The sequence below is a fragment of the Centroberyx gerrardi genome, chromosome 2 (genome assembly GCF_048128805.1).
Source record: "Centroberyx gerrardi isolate f3 chromosome 2, fCenGer3.hap1.cur.20231027, whole genome shotgun sequence".
In the NCBI taxonomy this organism is placed as follows: Eukaryota; Metazoa; Chordata; class Actinopteri; order Beryciformes; family Berycidae; genus Centroberyx; species Centroberyx gerrardi.
Genome location: NC_135998.1, coordinates 12,688,171 through 12,708,640, shown reverse-complemented (window position 1 = coordinate 12,708,640; position 20,470 = coordinate 12,688,171). Strand labels below are relative to the sequence as shown.

Sequence of the window (20,470 nt, the reverse complement as noted above, 5' to 3'; positions counted from 1 at the left end):
ATACAGGCTTCAGGGGAACTTTATCAAAAGTGCCACTTGGTACCTTTGTATTCATGAGCTATAGGACATCTCAGACTCTTAAGTAAACCATTTTTGGTGAGTGAAAAAGTCCCAACAGTAAATAATGTTAGGTTACTTCCACTTAACCTTGACTCTGTAGTTGAGGGGGATACAATTTTAGATTTGTATTAACAAATCCCTTCCATCCCCTAATAAATTCTTCCGGCCTAGTGTCTAGCAATTATCATGTACATAATCTACATCAGTTTTAATACAGAGCTGATATACAGTGTTTTCCGGTGTTATTGGAGTTGTCAGCGAAGAACCCCATGCCCTGTTAGACTGACAGAGTGACGGTGCTAGTGATATAACACAGCTGACCTTATCACCCATTCTCTGGCCTTTTATCATTGTCTCAGAAAACATTTATCTGCTAAAGTAGTCTGAATGATTAGAGTCAGGTTGTGTAGGCTACTGCCCAGTGTCGCTTATGAGGCCAGAGACATTTAAAGTACACAAGAAAAAGGTTGCTTCTACACATAGGAAGTAGTCAAAAATATTTTATTGATTGGGGCAGAGGTTTGAGTTTAGGCTATAATTCTCGATCACCTCCAGGGGAACAAAGAGAATGACCTTAACCAGTAAAACTCCACTACAGAAGGTGGGCCAGCTACTGTATGGGATGGCTCCTGTCCTTTGCAGCCTATCCATTGTCTATCAGAAAGACAGAAGTTATTTTCAGAGACTTTGATTAATGTGTGCTGCCATACTCAGACACTCTGGCTCAGTGATAAGGGAAGAGAAAAGTCTGTACAGCTATTAGTGACTGTCCGGGACCACTATTGGGAAAGCCTGAGAGAAACCTTTGTCTGCAACTATTTAAACACACACAACACTGTGAGATAAGACTGAAGAAGTGTAATGGCCTAGAGTGTCTGTGCTAAATGTACCAATCTGCTGTACATCTTGGAAAATTGCTTCAAAAGATTTTTCACTGAGGCTAAATAATAAACTTCTTATCAGTGCTGGGGAAACTACTCTGAAACTGTAACAAACTGTATCAAACTATACTGTCTATACTGTAATATAACATGTTATATTACAGTTGCATACTGTAAAAATAAGGTAGTTTGTCAAAATAACACTACAAAGTTCAACAACATCCAGAGATGGGCAAAGATATATCAAAATGTATCTTGTTACAAAATACAAAATACCCCTCAAATAAATGTATCAAAATAAAATACAAAATACTGGAGCCAGGAAACACAACTTCACAGAAGATGAACTTGATTACGGAAATACTGTGAGTAGTGTGGGCTTACAAAATCAGTGTGTGTGAGTGTGGTTGTGTTCGGAACCGCATACTAACGTACTGCCTACTACATACTCAATGAGTATGTACTGCATACTGCCTACTAAATGATTGAAATTATGAAATTAAGTATGCCATTACCAGCAGACTGTTCATACTGAAGTATACAGCCAAGTATCCCAGAATGCATTTTGCACCAGCCGGCAGCAATAGCGGGGATTTTAAAGCAGGTTAAAAGCTGTTGTAATTTTGACTCTACGACTGTTAATACGGTATGTCACTTTATTAAGTTTTAATATTTTTTCAGGCGAGAAAGTAACCATGTAGATTTCCAATATGTGGTCAGTTTATCCAAATAACGCCTGTTTGTAAATCTGCTGCGACGTTTTCGGAGATTTGGGACCAAGACCGTTTGCCTCGCAGTCCGCCATTCCGCAGTCTGAAGAGACGCAATGCATTTTGGGGCGGTTGAGTATGTCCAGTAAGCTCACGCCGCATACTCAGAAATTCTTGCTATTCTAGTATACATCCGGGCATTTCTCGCGTACACAAAATTCACATACTATGCAGTTGGAACGCACTACATACTCAATTTCACGTCATACTTAGTATGAATAGTACGTTAGTATGCGGTTCCGAACACACCATTGTATTGTTCTTCATTTTAAGATGTATTTACATGATTTTTTAAAATGTTTTATGAATCATGGAGAAAGTATTTTGAGTATTTTGAAAATACAAAATTACTCCACTCTAAAGTATCTTGTTACAAATTACATTTGATTTTTTTCAGCCCTGTCAAATACCAATTACAAAATACTCAAAAGTAATTGAAATACGTATTTCAAATACAAGTAACAGAAATACTGCCCATCTCTGACAACATCCATACTTCAATGTGAAAAATTTGGATTAGTAATGCCATATAATTATAATACAAATACTTGTAACTATAAGAACATACCACCCTAGAGTTACACTGTATATATCTATGTATGCTGTGGCTACTGTTATAGGTTGGAAACCAAACTCATAGCACAAAAAGACCACATGACTGGTTGCACATACCCAACAGACTGCATGCATTGAATCTGAGACTTATGTCAGTTGTTATGCTGCAATAAATAAGAAACATGCAAAAAATAAATTAAGATATTAGCAACTTCTAAATATAAGCATATATAAAATTGTTTTGGCAAATTTTGAGCAACCTGAAGTGCTTGTTGTTTCAATAGCAAGTGGAAGTGTGTCAGTGTCTGGCTTTATTGTGCATGTTTTCTTTGTAATTGCCTGAGAGCCTTTTGTACAATTCAGTTGCTGTGCGCCTACACCCAAATGTCTGGGCTATTTGAAGAAGAGAACTCAAGAAAACCCATCCCCTGAAATGTCAGTGATATACAGTGAAAATGCATGAACAAAACACCACACAATATCCATTTTAACAAGGCTAGCATACATGACAGAGGCAATTGAGTTGCACATACAGGGAATTAGTCTGTAAGTTGAGTGGAGAAGATGAGGCAAGATGCAAGGTAGAGACAGAAGAGAGGCAATATCAAAGCTGTATTGATAAATTGATGCACAGATTTCGTTCCAACATTTATTGCAACGTAAACATAAGCAAACATGTCACAGTTACAAAAATACATATGTAACTTATATTAAGCCGTGTTACTGGATTTTTGGTAACACTTAAATGAAAATGTTGCTTGTAGTTAACTTAAATTACATGGCGAAAAGTTGATTGAAGTTTAGTTAAACTGCCACTGGTGCAAAATGTATCTTAACTACAGGGTTTTTTTTTTCTGTGGTCTACTCTTTTACCACTATTTATTATTTTTTCTTTTTTATTTCATGATGTGTACCTTTTAAACTCAATATTAGTGTGATGCTCATGTATTTCAGATGACTTGTCAGCTGCCATGTGAGTAGGCATACTTAATAAACTTAAACGTACTCCAACACTGTCCATGATACATAGGATCTTTCCTATCCACTGTAATTCTATGGACATTCCCTGATGTAAATGCAGCGTGATCAATTTCCAAAATAAGTAGTACTGCATAAGTACTGCATAAAATGACAACAGACGGATCCATTTTTGAGAACAAAATGGTATTTGACTCTTTCAGGCTGAATAGACACTTTACAGTCCATTCTCATTTCACGCAGTGCTGAAAGCTGCACTCAATATCTCAGTTAGCAGAAGATGAGACAGTTTTCACTAGGCAGATTCACTGTGCAGCCACACTTCCTACACAGGTTAAACTCAATTGGTTTTTCCCTTGAAACCCTGCAAAACTTTTTAAATTCTACAAATTCTGAGGCTCAGTGGTTCGCACTGTCGCCACTGTCACAGCAAGAAGGTCCTGGGTTTGAATCTCGGCCCTGGTCCTTTCTGTGTGGAGTTTGCATGTTCTCTCTGTGTTTGTGTGGGTTTCCTCTGGGGGCTCTGGTTTCCTCCCACACAAACCATGCAGGTCAGGTGAACTGTATGATGTAATATGTATATATGATGTAATATATGATGTATGTAGTATGTTACGGATGTAGTATGTTGTATAAATGTAGTATATGATGTAATATGATGTATATGTAGTGTGTATTTATAATGTATGGTACATAGTGAGGTATGTTAAGCCCTTTGAGACATGCTTGTAATAAAGGACTATATAAATAAACATGACTAGACTAGACCTGAATTCAATCATTATCCCGTGATGAAGAATTCTTGGTTGATAGACCCAGATAATACCTAATCATGCTTGTTTTTAAGAGTAGCTGCCATTATATACACAGTAGCAATGGAATTCATGGTTGCATATGCTATTGTTGATAGTTTTGTTTTGAGTCTGGGACCTTGGTGGAGATATTAAGAGCGGTATTACCCCCTGAGAGGCAGTGGGAAAAGACCTCCTCTCCTTAAGCTCTTTTGTCATAGCTCCATCTATGCTGGAGAGACAAGAGAACAAAGGTTAAACAGGAATATTTTCTCCTTTTCAATTTCCTTCATACATCTCTCCTTTGATTAATATTATTATCACTACATTGTTCCTCCATTCATTTTTTTCACAGTTGGCAAAAATATGTAATGTTTGTTTTATCCACATCAACAACTTGTACAACTCAACCCAGTGGGGCAACAGCTTCAACAGCCGTGGGTTTCTTTGCAGACAATGAGGAATTTGAATTTGAATGAATACGTTTTGGCAGATGTGGAGGCTAGAGGATTCACCGGTGCAGAGGCAGGAAGTTTCAATCTGGTCTGATCCGGGTTCTGCTGTGGCTGTTTGCTTATAAGCAAACTCTGTGGTCAGCTCATACCATGTAGGATCCAGCAGGTTACAAGTGGGTGTCAAGTTTTACAGTGAGGTTTGGATCTGTTTTAATAGCCTCTTTAGTGGCACACTCAGAGTCCGATTGCAGTCAGATTGGCGGTGTCCATTTTCTTAAAAAAGAGAACAGAAAGCTGCACACTCGTCACCTGCTCCAATGATGCCATTTATTTTAAACCAGTGTTTCGGTATGCGGTGTATTGGGTGTGTATTGGGTGTGCGCCCTGCTACTTCACAAACATGCTCATTTTCTCTCTATCAGAGGCTGAAATGAGACACCTCAGGGCATTGAGGATAATCATAACGCTGCCTCTCTGTACCACTGACTCCTGGGAGAAGATTAACTTTTCTGCTGGTTTAGACTGCAGACTGGGTTAGGCTTATCTTTACGTAATGAAGACAGGATTAACATGTTACGTAAGGTTTTCTTCTAGTCATCATCATAATATATAACTTAAGAGAAAATAAGTAATTTCCTTCCACTGAGTTAAGGGTCTTTTTTACTATTAGAAGTTCCAGTGATTTGTTCCTTATTCTCTGGGCTTCTTCTTGGACACCTGAGCAGAACAACATTTAAAACTAAACCTATTCAATGTGGAAGAAACCAGCAGTGTCTTTATACAGTATCTGACATACAATTTACAAGTACCACTGGATGGATGGCAGGGAGAGTTCACCCAGAGCAATCTTTATTATAGTTCAGCTATCATAAATGAACAAACACTTCTGCCCTTTTATACACAGCTCAGATAACATCTCTGGGACCACTTCTGTCTTCGCTCTCACGTGGGCTCTGGTCCCATTCCCCAGGCTTCACCACTTACTGAAGAGACAAGGGACATACATAGGAGTGTTAATGTCAATCAGGTGCTATGAAATGTTTTTTTCACCAGAGTAAATTTCTCTCTTGAAGCTGTTTTCTTCAAGAACTACCATGCTCTTATGCGTACTATTTCATTCCGCAGTCTCAGTCTAAAGTCTAACGAGTCAAATTCAGACTGACCGCTATCGTAACTTTGCTATGAAAACCATTTGCATTTATTGTAAAAATGAGCACATCCCTTGTGTGATATATGATTGTGGCAACTGGAGCCCTTTTCCCATAGTATGTCTATGTTTGGCATTGGGTTCTCAGCAGAGAAATAGCTGACCACCTTATAAGGTGCTATGAAAAAGTGGAGGAGTGAATTTGAGACCATCCCAGGATGAGAAAGTCAAAGGTCTGACCCCCCGGCAACCAGTATCCCTGCTTATTGTAGTGTCCTTGAGCAAGACATAAACACTTAGAGCTGAACCTCTTTGCCACTGTGCTCTGACTCTGGTGTGTAAGTGCCTACATGCATGAGTTACATGAATGTTTGTGTCTCACAAGGAAATGCAAAGTAATAAATCCATCATTACATTGTGTGCAATATGGTGATTGGTTGCTGTATATTACGAATATAGGAGGATTCCATTATATGGTATAAAAATGATACAGAAAAACCTATGCTGGGCCCCATGTCTTTGATTTCTATACCTCACACCCATGTTTACGGTCATGTCTGCCTGCCTATACTGTAAACAGTACAGATAAAGTCTGGAGCATGGTGATTTGAGCAAGGCTGAGGGCAAGTATACACCAAGGCTAAAGACAGTGGCGGGTCATTGTTTATTGAGTAATAGACTGGCTATTACATGCTGTATATTATAGCCTACCCTATATGGAAATTATAAAGTCTGAAAGGCACATTGACTTTTGGCCCTGGCTCTATTTACAGTCTTGAAGCAGGGAATATCAGGGAAAATGTGACAACTAGTTGTGTTCACACGTGGGAAAAATCTCATTCATGCTCCCACTGACAAATAGACCTATAAAATATTTTCTCCTGAATAATTAGGCTAACTGAATGAACTTTACCAGGACAGGAAGGTCATTTTAGATGAAAACATACAGTATAACCTAAACTTGCTGCCATTAAAGCTTGTAAAAACACAATTTTGTAGAAGTCCAGTTTTATCTCGTTGAGTTTTGAACACACACCAAACAGTGACAGGATGACTTTCCTTCTCTATTGATGTGCTTTTGCTGCCCTCGAGTGGACAAAATATGCAGGTTGTTCTTATTAACTGTAATGTAAATTCTCTGTAAACTAATTCCTTTGTTATAATTTGTGTATTTGCAAAGCAACACACCTTTTCCTCATATTTCTGGAGTTTATTCTTCTTCCACCCAAACAATAGGCTAATTACTTTGTAGACAGAGATGCAGTGGAGGGTAAACCCGCCTAAACTCAATTTACACGCCTTTGTATTTGCAGAATGGGGTTTACACTCCTTTTTAGTCTCTTTAGGACTTTTTAGGTTATATGAGGATTGGATCTTTTAAGGAGGGAAAACATAAATGAATGCTTTTCCGACAATATAATTGATTTTTGTTTTAGTGGTTGTTTGCTGTATGATTATCAATGACTGGAAATCATAATTTACACACTTTTTAATTTACCAATACATCAGTGTTCATAGATTAAGATATCAACTTAATTTAGTAACAGCCAAAACAACAGGAATACAATCAGGTATCTTAAAAATATCTTTGGTGTCCTGTAACTCTTTTTATTTTTTGTAATTTTTTTGTATTGTCTTTTTTTTTTTTTTTGCCTATCATGTAGAATGTTCTGTGGGGGAGGGTTTAGGGGGCACAGCTGACCAATCCCAGCGTTACTAATATGACGTAGGCGGAAAAGCCCAACCGAACGAGTCGCGCGATATTTGCATCATGGGGTCAGAGTTGAGCGTGGCCATGTGTATGTATGTTGCCTCAAGTGCAACCTCTTTAGCTTTACAGAGAGAGATATTTTGTTACGTGGGGATTTGTGAATAGACTAACTGAGAAATTGGATAAAAACACCGGCTTTGCGTGTTTAGTAGATTTTGTGTTTTATTCCTGAAAGTCGTTGGAGGCTTCTGTTTTTTTTCTAGTTTGAAGTGAACAGTCTGTGCTGGTTCGTGTTAGCCGTACTAGTTCAGCTGAGCAGCCAGACAGTTTGCATCTTTCAGTGGAAGATCTTCCTGTGTCGGGATGAAGTGTTGCACCATGATGTCTTAGCGAGAAATGCTCAAAATCCGCCCGCTGCTGAGTGCCTTAGCTAACCCGCGACTGTTGAGTTTGGAAAGAAACGGTAAGCGAACTGGACACGGAAGGAGAATTATTGTTGATAAATATGACTGATTGAATCTGTCTGGTTGAGTCTGCCTTCCTTCCTGCGCCGCCTTGTATCCAGATTTCTAATTAGGCTACATCTTGTTTATTACTTGCACATTGTTGACAAGAAGTGGCTCCCCTGCAGCCCTCTAATCATAATGAGCTGTTCAGATAATGAAACAATAATGAAATAATTCAAAATGTATTGAAAACATTTGTCAAAGTCATATTTAAGCGTACTCTAATTAGGGGAGCAAGGGCATAATAATACGAATGATAATAATGATAATATTTAAGTTTATTTGTTAGAGTTACAAAGTTAGAGTTACAAAGTGCTTCACATAAAACTGAAAAAGAAGAATAGTAAATATAAAATCAGTAGACAGAATAAAACATGAGAAAACAAAGCTTGACATGAATTAAATATAAGTGCAATGAGAAATAAACCAATTGGGGAATAAAACACAATCAAGAAAAAACTGTGACTGTCCAGCTAACAAATAAAGGGTGGATCAGGGCAGAAGGCAATGAGTTGGCATAATTATCACTGAATGTTTTGTGTGCTTTTCAGGTTGGCTTTGTAAGCCTCTTTGCACGATGAGCGAAGGCTCTGGAGAAATGCAGACAACCAAGCTGCCGAAAAGAGTCAACGAGGAAAACTTAGACTCGTCTGAGAGGCCGCAGGTCACGAAAAGACTAAAATCAGATGGAGAACACACTGAAGATGAAAAGAAATATCCCAAAAAGAAGGTGGTCCTCCTCATGGCATACTCTGGAAAGGGATACTATGGTATGCAGGTATGTAGCCAGTTTTCATCTTTCAGAATGAATGCACCTCCTCTTCCCGGCTAATTTTGACTGTAATAAAGTGTTTTCTGTGTTTCAGAGAAATCCTGGAACCTCTCAGTTTAGAACCATTGAAGATGAGCTCGTCACTGCACTTATTAAATCTGGTTGCATCCCTGAAAATCACGGAGATGATATGAAGAAGATGTCGTTCCAAAGATGTGCCAGAACAGATAAGGTATGCATTTGCACAGTTAATACAAAAGAAATTCACTTATTCCACCATATTCTTGGTCAGTGAGCGCCTGTGGAAGAATGAAAAAAACTGAAATGTTTGCAATTCCAGAAATTTGGCACAATCACATTGCATTGGCACATTTTTGCTTGTATTTGTTAGACTAGTCAGTTTAGATGTTTAATGTGTAGCTTAATTATTGCATATTGTTAATTTCTTGTGTAACAACTGTAATGTAATACTGTCTATGTTATCTGTTGTCATATCTCAATATGACACACTGTCTTGCTGTGTGTTTTAAACATGTTCTGTATTTTTTTATGTGGTTAGGGTGTGTCTGCAGCCGGCCAAGTGGTGTCTCTAAAGCTGTGGTTGATTGACAACATCATTGAAAAGATCAATGAGCAAATGCCACCACAGATCAGAGTGCTTGGTGAGACATTTCTTCCAGATATTTTGCAGAATTTGCTGAATAATACTTTCAACCCTGAGATTTTTTGGGGGGTGGGATGCATGTTAGAAGACAGAATTTAGCCTAAACCCCCAGTTTCCTTAATGTGGGGTTTTAGATGTCGATGCTTCCACAAAAAAACTGTTTTTTCTTTTGTCCTGCCAGGTCTTAAACGAGTGACCCAGGGCTTCAACTCCAAAAACAACTGTGATGCTCGCACTTACTCCTACATGCTTCCAACGGTGGCTTTTTCCCCAAAGGACTACGATACCCAGAATTCAGCTGCCTTCCGCGTGGAGCCAGAGACACTTCAGAGGGTGAACCGTCTTTTTTCCCTCTACAAGGGCACCCATAACTTCCACAACTTCACCTCTCAGAAGGCTCCACAGGACCCCAGTGCCCGCCGCTACATCACCGAAATGACCTGCGGGGAGCCGTTTACCCGCAGCGACGCCGAGTTCGCCGTGATCACCGTGCGAGGCCAGAGCTTTATGCTGCACCAGATCCGCAAGATGATCGGCCTGGTGATCGCTGTGATCAAGGGCTACGCGAGGGAGGAGGTGATGGAGCGGAGCTGGGGACACGACAAGGTGGACGTGCCCAAAGCTCCCGGACTGGGGCTGGTGCTGGAGCGGGTGCACTTTGACAGGTACAACAAACGCTTCGGCGGGGACGGCCTCCACGAGCGCCTGGAGTGGGACCAGGAGGAGGAGGCGATCAAGGCCTTCAAGGACGCTCACATCTACCCCAGCATCGTGGAGACGGAGTGTCAGGAAGGCTCCATGGTCAGCTGGATGGCCACGCTTCCTATTCATGACTTTGAGGCCAGCGCTGCGGGAACACGGGAAAATAAGGACCAGAAACAGGTGGGTGGGAATTCATAAGTCCCATGAAAAGGTAGCAGAAAAATCGGTTCCCAGTGGCTCAGAGAACATAAAATAGAAAAGGTGGAAAATCGTAAAATGCACAAAACAAGTAGTTTATTTGCTATAAATAGTGCTAACAAATACAAGCACTTCAAAGCAATAAACGAACACAAATATAGGCTGATGACAGCTGAGTAGCGGCTAAACCAAGTCTATATTTGTATTCATTTCTTGCTTTGAAGTGCTTGTTTCCCATGGTTTCCCACCTTTTCTATTTTTTGGGAATTCATAAGTAACACTGTGAATTTGAAACACTGACATTTTACATCAAAATCGATTGTTTTATATGTACTTATTCATGTTTTCCTCTTTTTTTCCAGGACAATGAAGATGAGGGTAATGAATCGGATTAGGTCGCCCTGCCTGATGAAAAGAGTGACATCTTTTTCTCACCAAAACATTCTCTCTCTTGACGAGAACGAGCTTTCTTCTTTTCATTTGGGTCTGGAAGTCTGTCTTCCAAGAATGACATTATTTTTTTGGAGTAAAGTGGGATTACATTTTGGTTCTCTTCTACAAATACTATTAAAAACAACAAAATGATAAAGCGTCTCTGTCCTTTGTTTTACCCTGACTGTGTTGTTGCTAATTGTCTCTTAATGTGTATGTTAAGTACGCCCTGCAACAAATGTGGATGTGTATTTCTGGTTTATTTAATGATGACGACTTTCTGTTTATCAGTACTAGGAGCGTGTTAAAGTAGCTTTACATGTTTTCCATATAAAAACAGGATGCAATTTTTGAACAACTAAGGAATTAATGTAAAGCACTGAATAGTCCCACATTTTTAATTAATTATGATTTAAACAAATTAATCTTGAAACATACAAATAATGACTTAACTGACCAATCCCACAAACGTTTTTGAAACAAATTAAATTTTCCCAAACACAGGTTTTGATGCTGCAATGCTTTGTGCCATAATCCAAGGTGAGCATTCATACAGAAATCTAATTCATGATGTACTAACCCACAAAGGGTGACTATAGTCTGCATAGTAGAATCAATTTATGGGGCAAAATCACCCAGTCAGTTTGCTTTGGTCAGTCGTAGCCTAACATGGAAACATGACAGTTCAGCCTTCTATATCTCAGCTGCTTTGACTCAAGTCTAAATGGCATGGGAAATGAAATTCATACCTGTGTAACAAGATGGTTTGGTGAAGACACAGGGCGTTTTTACTACATTATTCACATAAGTAATTTTTAGATTAAGGTTTCTTTAAACCTATTTTTAGGATGTTCTACATTTCTATAACACTGAATACCATAATGACAAAATTTGATTATAGGCCAACTAATGTTCCAACAAAGCTCGAGGTTTATTTGGTGTAAAATTTGTGATGTAAAGGTGTTATAACTAGTTGTGGTAAATGCTGGCCATTCCTGGGCAAGTCACCAGGTAGTTAACTGCTTATTCATCCGCCGATCGCTAGGAGGCGAAATAACAGCTGACTGTTTGGGACTAATGCCGCATTCAAGTCATGTCGGATGTACCGTAAATACGAGTTGTCAAATGGGAAACCCCATTTACGTCAGCAACCTAGTGGTAATTACAAGTAGGTCCTACAATTTGTGTGATTTTTCGTGGTCTCCGACATCTCCCATTTGGCATCACGAATTGCTTAAGTGTGTCAATATAGAACCTCCTTGGTGTCAACACTGGTGGCAAACACTGCAGCGAATCCGCCAATGTCAGCAGTCCAGGACAATAAAAATAAAACTTTTAAGTTATTTATACGCGTATACAACCAACTTTACGTGCGAAAAGCGAGTAATGTCTGTTGTACTTTGTTTATGGTTGGTTTAAATCCATAAATAAAACAATATTTTGGATGCGAACGCTTCCAAGTTGTAGCCACGAGATGTCATCCGGTTCCTCCGCTTCTTCCGACAGGACCTGAATGCGGCATCATTCAGAAAACATGGCGCCGGCCAAGAAGCGCAACGTGAGTTCGGCAAAAGCATCAGAAGACAGTGTAAAAACAGCGAAACTGGACTTAAACAGCAAAGTTGAACGGATCACTAAAAGCAGAAAACACGCCAATGACGTGTTTGACATCCTCGAGTGCCTCCAGGTATAATAATACACACAATTACACTCCTCTCTGTTTGTGCCCGACACATGAATGCGTGTTGGTTAGCTTTATCGTTACCGAGCCGACTGTCTACTTCAGATACCTAAACACTGTTTTGCAATGCGTGTATGTTTAGTCAGTGCATTCTCCATGTCCATTCACAGTCGGAGAAAGAGAAGGACGTCGTCAGTGCTGTCAATGCGTGCAGTAAACTGTTCTGCACCTTATTGGAGAGGAGAGAGCTGTTCGTGGGGAAACTGCCCGGAGAGGAGGAGATGTTGAGTGGTGAGTGTGACCAGCTATATGGACTGAAGAGCTGATGGTCCTTTCTCCTGAATAAAGAGGTTGATGCGTGAAAGTTCATTTTATCAAACATGTTACAGGCCAACACACCCAGTTCATGAAATTTGTAATAGACATTGATGCAATGCAAAATGACACTTAAAGGTTTTGGCGTGAATGACAGTATCTTGAACTGCATATGAACACTAATAGGTAGCTGTTCACATATGGGTTACCTACACAAAAGACAAGACTGTGGTTACAAGCTCCCCTTATGGCTCCAAAGCATATCTTCAGTCTGTCTGTCTGTCTGTCTGTGTGTTTGTCTGTTGCAGGAGAGCACAGTGCTGAGGAGAAGTATTGCATGTTCATGCGTCACCGTTACCACAGTTGCGTGGAGATGCTGCTGGAGCACCTCAGCCATGAATCTCACCAGGTCAAGGTGAGCAGACTGAATGGAAATTGCACCCACACACACACACACACACAGACAGGCACTTGACGAAGACCCCCGCTGCTCTAAATGTTGTTAGATGTTTAAAAGGTGTGTTGAGACAGTCAAGTACACAGGCTCTATATCTATTAATTGTGTACATTTAGCCACGCACCCAATAAAGAGTAAGATATCAGAAGGTTTGCACAGATGAACAACAGGCGTGATGAGGTACACTGGTACACACTTAGGCAATGTGCATTAGCAGTATTGGTAGTATAGTTTTGTATTATTTGTCCTTGTTTATCTGTGGGCTCCCAAAGAAAGCTGCAGGCTGCTTCAGTATTAACACTGAGAGGTATGAAATGAGGTGTAGATCCTTTATGTAGCTATTATGAAAGATTAGTGGTTCCTATCGTTTATAATGCCATGACACACTGGCTCAGAACCACTGTTGCAGATCAACTTTCAGTTACCTTTTCTGTGTTGTGTTTTTTTAAAATTGTGGTTATCCATGAATTATCCTGTGTGTTGGAGGAAGTGTCCTATAAGAAGTGTGGCTGGTTTGATAATGCTGACTGCTCCAACACAGGAGAGCGCTCTGTGCTGCCTGATGAAGTTTGCAGCCGGGGAAGGACAGCACCCCCTGGAGGACTTGGACTGGAGTGAACACTACAGCTTCCCAAGGGAACTCATTCAGGTAGGATTATGTGTCATGTAGCCAGTAGTGGTAGGACTAAAATGATTAATAGTAACCTTTATCTATCGCTGTGTATGAATTAAATAACTTTACCATGTTGTAAGCCAAGACAAGGAATAAAATCAAATGTAAAAAGACTTAAAAAAAACAACAGACTTGTATTTTATCAGCTGGCTCCCTGTCAGTGACCCACTGGCTAAGCTGTTTCAGTATCACAACTGTTGTAGTAGCACAGGTTTCTGATGCTGTTGCCACTGCCCTCTGATAATTATGTGTTATTCCATGGCCAGGCAGTGGTGGACAGGCTGCTGTGTAAGACCACGGACGCCTCCCTGCTGATCTCCAGGTTCCAGGAGTTCCTCGAGATGGAGGACGTTCGCTATTATGTCATGAGCTCCATCCGTGAGAGTGTGGGCAAGGTCCTGGACAAAACCAAAGGGGTAGGAGAGCTTTACTCAGGCAGCGGGACTCAGCGGGAATTTGAAAATTTGTTTTACAGGACTGGAAATGTTTTGGAAAATTGTAAAATATCTTTAAACCTTTGTTAAAGTCAATGCATTAAAAAGTAGCCTAAAATGGCCTGGTTGGTTGCTGTGAGTCTGAAACAAAACAAGTTTTCAATGTCATAGCATTTGTAAATTGAATTGCTTATTTAGTGTTTCACCTGCAACCTGTAGCTGTTCTGTTCTTGGTCATTGTTTGATCATCACATTTAAGATTGTGCTTTGCAAACTTAGTAAATAATACTCAGTATGCTGAATGCTGTTGAATTCCTTGTCCCTCTCAGGCGGTGGTGCCCATATACCAGAACAACGTGTTCACCCTCCTGTCCAACATCAACATGCCGAGCCAGGAGTCGGAGCTCACCAACTTTCTGGTCAAACAGGAAGGTTAGACCTGCCTTCCATTTTGAGGTTGCACTTGTTTTAAAATGGCATTTAAAATGTCATTATAAATACGTCATCAGTCTCTCCTGAAAGATGATATTGAACAGTCACTTTCTTTGTTCCCAACCTGAATGAGCTCCCATGGGAAGTTGTAGTGTTGTCGTTTTTGGTGCATCATTCAACCTTTTTAAAAATCTTTTTTTCCCCCAGCTAAGCACGAAGACTGGAAAGCAGCTAAATTGAATGTAAGTACAACCTTTTTAATCAGTCCTTCACATTTTTACATGTAACTAAAAAGTTTAATGATCAAGGTTTTAATGTTCTGCCTCATCCCAGGAACACAAACGTGCCTTTGAGAGGATGTGGCTTGGCTTTCTCAAGTATAAGGTATTAGAAAAAGTTCATTGCACAAACAAACTTGAATATTTTCAAAATGTGTTTTTTAACACTTCTTTAATATGTATGCAATTTCTTTTCTATACATCTACCACACTGTGTTGCCAAGAATGTGCTCTGTCTCATTCATTTCTCGTCTCTCTGCTGTAGTTGCCAAGCAACATGTACAAAAAGATCTTGGTGATCCTCCATGATTCCATCTTGCCCCACATGAGCAAACCCACGCTGATGATTGACTTCTTGACCGCTGCCTATGAAGTTGGTAAGTTGATGGGATTTGTGCCAGTGGTTCAGTGGTGACAGCGATTGTGTTGAGCAGATTACTGAAAGAATATAATGTGGGCTGATGCTGACGACCCTGTGATCGACCACAGTGATGAGGTCGTATGTGGTCTCTGGGGTTAAATGTTTAGAAAATTCATGCTACAGCAGCATTTTGTCACATCTGTGTTTTCTGTATCTTGCTGTACAGGCGGAGCAATTAGCCTTCTGGCCCTCAATGGCCTGTTTGTCCTCATCCATCAACACAACCTGTGAGTATCTCATGTTGAGAACAAGGTAGAGCAAACAGAGAGAGATCGAGTTGGAGAATGTTGTGATGTATACAATTATTTGGATAATGTTTAAGACGAAGTCGGCTAGATATCTTTTCTGTAATTTTCACCACTAATTGAAACTAAACTACCAAGAGGAAAAAGTGGGTCCACTATGACATATCACCACACACAAAATGTAATAATGTAACTTCTTAGACCCAACAGTTTTTCTAAAATGCAACAGCATGCAACTCTGTCAGTCCTCCCTCAGATTGTGTCAGATGTTTATGTGAATCTGGAAGCAAGACAAGGAAAGCAGTCAGGGTTGTTGAGTTGGAGGAGATTGATGGACAAGGGAAAAAAGATAATACAAATTTGAGAGGCTTTGCCATGTTATGCCATGTTTTTATTTTTAGTGTGGGGGGAACATTTGAGCACATTACACTGAATAATTAATTAGGCTATACACACAGTATATCAACATTATTTAAATAGCCTAAAGGTTGGTGGCAGATGTGTTGATGATGAAAACAAAGCTGTATGAGATTTGATTGTTGCAGGCCTCTCCAACCTGAACATAGCTATGGATATCATAACTTACATACAAAATAAATGCTTTTAATGGACAATTAATTTCTAGACGTGATATAACTGCTCAACCTGCCAAAGTTCCTTCCTGGATCGTTAAAGCGCAACAGAGGAATGAAAGATATTTTCCAGTAACAATGCTCATTGTGTGTTTGTGTTTACTATATGCCTTGTTTCGGTGTCTGTGTGTGTGTGTGTGTGTGTGTGTGCGTGCGTGCAGAGATTACCCTGATTTCTACAAGAAGTTGTACAATCTGCTGGAGCCTTCTGTTTTCCATGTGAAGTACAGAGCACGCTTTTTCCACCTAGCCAACCTCTTCCTTAGCTCCAGGTAAGATATTTTATCCTTTACTAACAGTTTTTACTAGCCAAGTATACAGTACATTCATAGTTGAATTTTTCATAGTTGACTAAGTACCTTAGTTGCGCCCATTCACAACTGAGTTTCCCATTCTAACCACAGTCTTTGACTGCTGGCGACTGATGAGCCCCACTGAAGCCAGAGGGGGCTAAGTGCCTTGCTGAAGGGCACCTCGACAGTAGTTGTTGGGGGAAGGGAGAATTTTACTCACTTATTTTCCCTGCCCAGATTTCACCAGTTGAACTGGGGATTCAAGCTGACAATGTTTGGGACATTTGAGCCTGCTGTCAGTATTTAGCTACCATCAGCTGTGGTAATGACCATAAAAACTATCTTATCTCTGTCTCAGTATCTGTACATGAGTAAAAGTGTGTGCATGTGTGTGTTTGTGTGCCTCCAGCCACTTGCCAGTGTACCTAGTGGCTGCATTTGCCAAACGCCTGGCCCGCCTGGCTCTCACAGCCCCCCCTGCACCCCTCCTCCTGGTACTGCCCTTCATCTACAACCTGATCCGTCGCCACCCGTCCTCCAGAGTCCTCATTCACAAGCCCAGCACAGAAGATGGTGGGTGTCAGTGTGACTCAATTCATGGTGTGAATTTGTCAGAATTTGTAATTTCACCAGGTTGTAACTTTACAAAGTTTCAGGGTTTTTGGATGCCCAGCTGTAATTAATTTCTAATAATATGGGCTGACATTATGTTTGTGGCACACTGCCCCGCTCTAGTGGCAGGATACTGTCTCTATATAAGCTGTTACAAGCTGTTTGTCTGTTATGCTAACCATGGCTAAGTTTAGCTGACCGATGTGCTGAGAAATTATGAATCAAAGACTTGGATTTGGTCTGCTTATATCTTGTCTTCTGTATTCTGTTCTCTGAATAGATGCACAGAGAGCAGAGTTATCTAACAGCGCATAGGGGAGAGATAACATGACCCATCAGCTCTATTTATGATGATAATCTGGTCTTTTTGCAACAGCCTTGCTAACACACATCAGTAATTGGTCAACATGGCCTGTTTTGATGTGCCATAGCAAAATTATTAGCCTTAAAGTATAAGGCTGGTGTTTTTTAATGCATTGCTTACCGTCAACAAATCCTATGAAAATAACGAAATCGACAATGCGTTTGCTCTACTCCCGTTACTTTCTGACTTCCCACGTACCGTTTTTAGCCGTCAACCCGGAAGTCATTGGCTCCAATTGTAAGCTAAAAACCTTGAAATACAGCTCACAAAGACATAGTTTCAATTTTAAAAATCGCTAACTGTTACCACGAAAAGTCAGGCTGTTGTAGTTATTACCAAATCAAATTCAAATGGGAACAAATTCTTCATTACGCCGGGGACTATTTTCGGTGCTACGGAACTACTTTCCTGAGATTGCAAACGTGTTTACAGCCGGCTTATTAAGTTGTTTGAGGAAAAAGTCGGCTGGCCCGGTGCATCGCGATGATGAAATAGAAAGAGTTCTATGGCTGCTGGGACATGGCTTCATTGGACACCGGCTACATGGACGAGACTTGTTGGCAAAACAAAATCATTGCTGATTTTGTTATTTTCATAGGATTTGTTGACGGTAAGACGTGCATTAAAAAACACCAGCCTTATCCTTTAATGGTAATAATCTATAGCTAACAAGCTTTAAAGTGTAACCCACACAGATCCCCAGCCATTACTGTGTTTCACTTTTAGCTGTGTTGCGTTTTGCACCATGTTTCTAGTGATGTTGTTATAGAAGTCATGCTACATGGTCATGAGTAATTTCTGCAGGTCCTGTCATAAGTATACTACTCCTAACTGACTTGTGTTGTCAGTGTTGAACAGTTTGAGACTTGATTGCATTTGTTTTGGAAATGGGGTTTGAGGCATATCGTTGTTTTGATTTTAATTTGTCATTCATCTTCATCATCATCAGCCTGCTGTTTCCTATAAGTCTTGCATAATATGCCTTTAATATTCATCTAATAATATTTCTAGAATATATAACCTGTATAATATGCCCCATTATCAAAACCAATGCACCTATCGTACGCCTTGTAATAAATGGTTATTTTTAAACAATATATAGATATATAGATAATATATTTTGTGTTTATGATGACAGAGCCTTTTGAAGACCCCTATCTAATGGATGAAGAGGATCCTGCTCAGTGCCGTGCCTTAGAGAGCAGCCTGTGGGAAATTAAGGTGTGTGTATGTGATGCTTGGGATACACATAATCATCAACACTGTTGACTGCATGTGAGCTATGACTTGCTCCAGTCACTGTCTTTCTCATGTTGTTTGGAAAGTGAGATGAATATCACATAATACTAGGAGTACTGGCAGTGTAAACCTAACTTAAATAGATTTAACTTTGCCATTTTGTTTTTCTCTTCTCCCCCAGACCCTGCAGAAGCATTACCACCCAGACGTGGCCAAAGCTGCCATGTTGATCAACACACCCCTGTCAGAGCGAGAGGATGACATCAGCGAATTACTTGAGATAACAAGTTATGAGGTGATGTGGCGCTGTCAAACCTTAGTTACTCTACCACTTAAAGCAGTGATAGATAGGAAATGCTTTCAGTCAATATATAAAGAAATCTTTCCCTTTTGAACAACTATTTTTTAATTATACTTTTGTTTTTCATTGCCCACTTTGTCCCACTAACAAATCTCCAACCCTGAGAAAGATAATTTTACACATCACTAATGCTTCAAAATTTGTTGTCACCTTTACTCCTTACACAGTTTTTGTGTTGTGGCTTCTATTCTTTGTTGTTGATGTATAACTGTGACAAGGCTCGGCGTCTGAGGGCAGGATGGACACTGGAGAGTTAGTCTAAATCTCGCCCGCAGTTTATTCAGCACCAATTAACCACAGAACAGAACATAAATTAGGCATCACCGGTGCACAAGTCTCTGTTCAACCCTTCCAGGTTTGAGTCAACACTCATTAAATAAATGTTCCCCTTGTGGGGTTGAGTTCCTCCGTTTGCAGCCTTTTCAGGCCAGATGTGCAGGCATGTTTCCCTCGATCAGTCCATCAGCTCTTTCACGGTAGACCAGCGATTTCCCCCGTCCCACCTCCCGACCGGACTCGATCCTTGCCATGCTTGCCACAGTATCATTGTAATGTTTTATTTTTCCATGTGCTTTGACACTAACCGGTTTCTTTGTCCAATTCTGTAATGTGTTGCATAGTGTAGTTTAACATTACAAATGTTTGTTTTTTGCTTGCCATAATACTCATTAAAACATGCAATAGTTGATCAGAGTAATATGAATATATAATTAATGTTAATTTGGTTTATGTCCTTATCCCCAGCTGATGGAGAGAGACCTGAAGCAGACTCAGACCAAAGGTGTTCCGCTGGAGTTTGAAACTGCCACACAGTTACTGAAGGGAGTGGGAGGTGTGCTGGGACAACACTTCTGTCTGGAGTAGAGCCACAAACTAAAGACCGGGGGCTGTATTCATAGTGTCTTAGAAAACTTGTTGGGGACCAGTTTACCTAACGGGGTGTATATAGCCATTTGGCACGAGCAGGGATCCTAGATACATTTGTTCTGAGATCATTTGTATAAACTGCCCTGTAAGACCAACATAAAGCTAAATTCAGATACAATTGATGGAAATGGTGTCAACAATATTTTTCTCCTTTACCTTTTCTGCCTTTCATTTGTGACACGCTATTGTATATCAATAAAACCTTGTATAAAACATATTTTTGTAATGTCTTAAAGAAAAAAAAAAGTATATCGCCAGACATATATATTTGGTTATCAGAGATTTAAGATCCCAAATATGGAAATCAGAATTGCAGCCAAAAATCTCATATTGGTTGGGCCCTACTGGCCATGCAGCAGCAATAGTTAGTGTTTCCTATGCATTCAATCAGTGGTGATGGGCCACTGCAGCAAGAACACTACCACCTCTAGAGAAAAGATTAATCTTCAGTGTTGTTTTTTATAAGCATCCAACTAAGAAAGTA

General features: G+C 40.1%; 2 protein-coding genes across 2 annotated transcripts; both read left to right on the top strand.

Moving 5' to 3' along the window:
* The first annotated feature begins 7,296 nt into the window (after nucleotides 1-7,296).
* On the top strand, nucleotides 7,297-10,769 carry pus1 (pseudouridine synthase 1). Its single transcript, XM_071905172.2, has 6 exons — nucleotides 7,297-7,811; nucleotides 8,406-8,632; nucleotides 8,721-8,858; nucleotides 9,186-9,288; nucleotides 9,472-10,172; nucleotides 10,553-10,769. Exons 1-6 carry the CDS (start codon nucleotides 7,745-7,747, stop codon nucleotides 10,583-10,585), a joined length of 1,269 nt encoding a protein of 422 aa, XP_071761273.2. The 5' UTR covers nucleotides 7,297-7,744; the 3' UTR covers nucleotides 10,586-10,769.
* Nucleotides 10,770-12,156: 1,387 nt separating this feature from the next.
* Nucleotides 12,157-20,185, top strand: noc4l (nucleolar complex associated 4 homolog). Its single transcript, XM_071905170.2, has 15 exons — nucleotides 12,157-12,309; nucleotides 12,474-12,594; nucleotides 12,927-13,033; nucleotides 13,617-13,724; nucleotides 14,015-14,164; nucleotides 14,512-14,614; nucleotides 14,822-14,856; nucleotides 14,948-14,998; nucleotides 15,158-15,269; nucleotides 15,480-15,540; nucleotides 16,352-16,462; nucleotides 16,893-17,056; nucleotides 18,598-18,680; nucleotides 18,880-18,993; nucleotides 19,804-20,185. Exons 1-15 carry the CDS (start codon nucleotides 12,157-12,159, stop codon nucleotides 19,921-19,923), a joined length of 1,593 nt encoding a protein of 530 aa, XP_071761271.2. The 3' UTR covers nucleotides 19,924-20,185.
* Nucleotides 20,186-20,470: the final 285 nt, after the last annotated feature.

What these genes read in the sequence shown, in the direction of transcription:
- pus1 (XM_071905172.2), top strand. Translation starts at nt 7,745, where the DNA reads ATGCTCAAAATCCGCCCGCTGCTGAGTGCCTTAGCTAACCCGCGACTG. An exon ending in AGGGATACTATGGTATGCAG is followed by an intron (nt 8,633 to 8,720) that starts GTATGTAGCCAG and finishes TCTGTGTTTCAG; the next exon opens with AGAAATCCTGGAACCTCTCA. An exon ending in GATGTGCCAGAACAGATAAG is followed by an intron (nt 8,859 to 9,185) that starts GTATGCATTTGC and finishes TTATGTGGTTAG; the next exon opens with GGTGTGTCTGCAGCCGGCCA.
- noc4l (XM_071905170.2), top strand. Translation starts at nt 12,157, where the DNA reads ATGGCGCCGGCCAAGAAGCGCAACGTGAGTTCGGCAAAAGCATCAGAA. An exon ending in ACATCCTCGAGTGCCTCCAG is followed by an intron (nt 12,310 to 12,473) that starts GTATAATAATAC and finishes GTCCATTCACAG; the next exon opens with TCGGAGAAAGAGAAGGACGT. An exon ending in CAAGCCCAGCACAGAAGATG is followed by an intron (nt 17,057 to 18,597) that starts GTGGGTGTCAGT and finishes TTATGATGACAG; the next exon opens with AGCCTTTTGAAGACCCCTAT.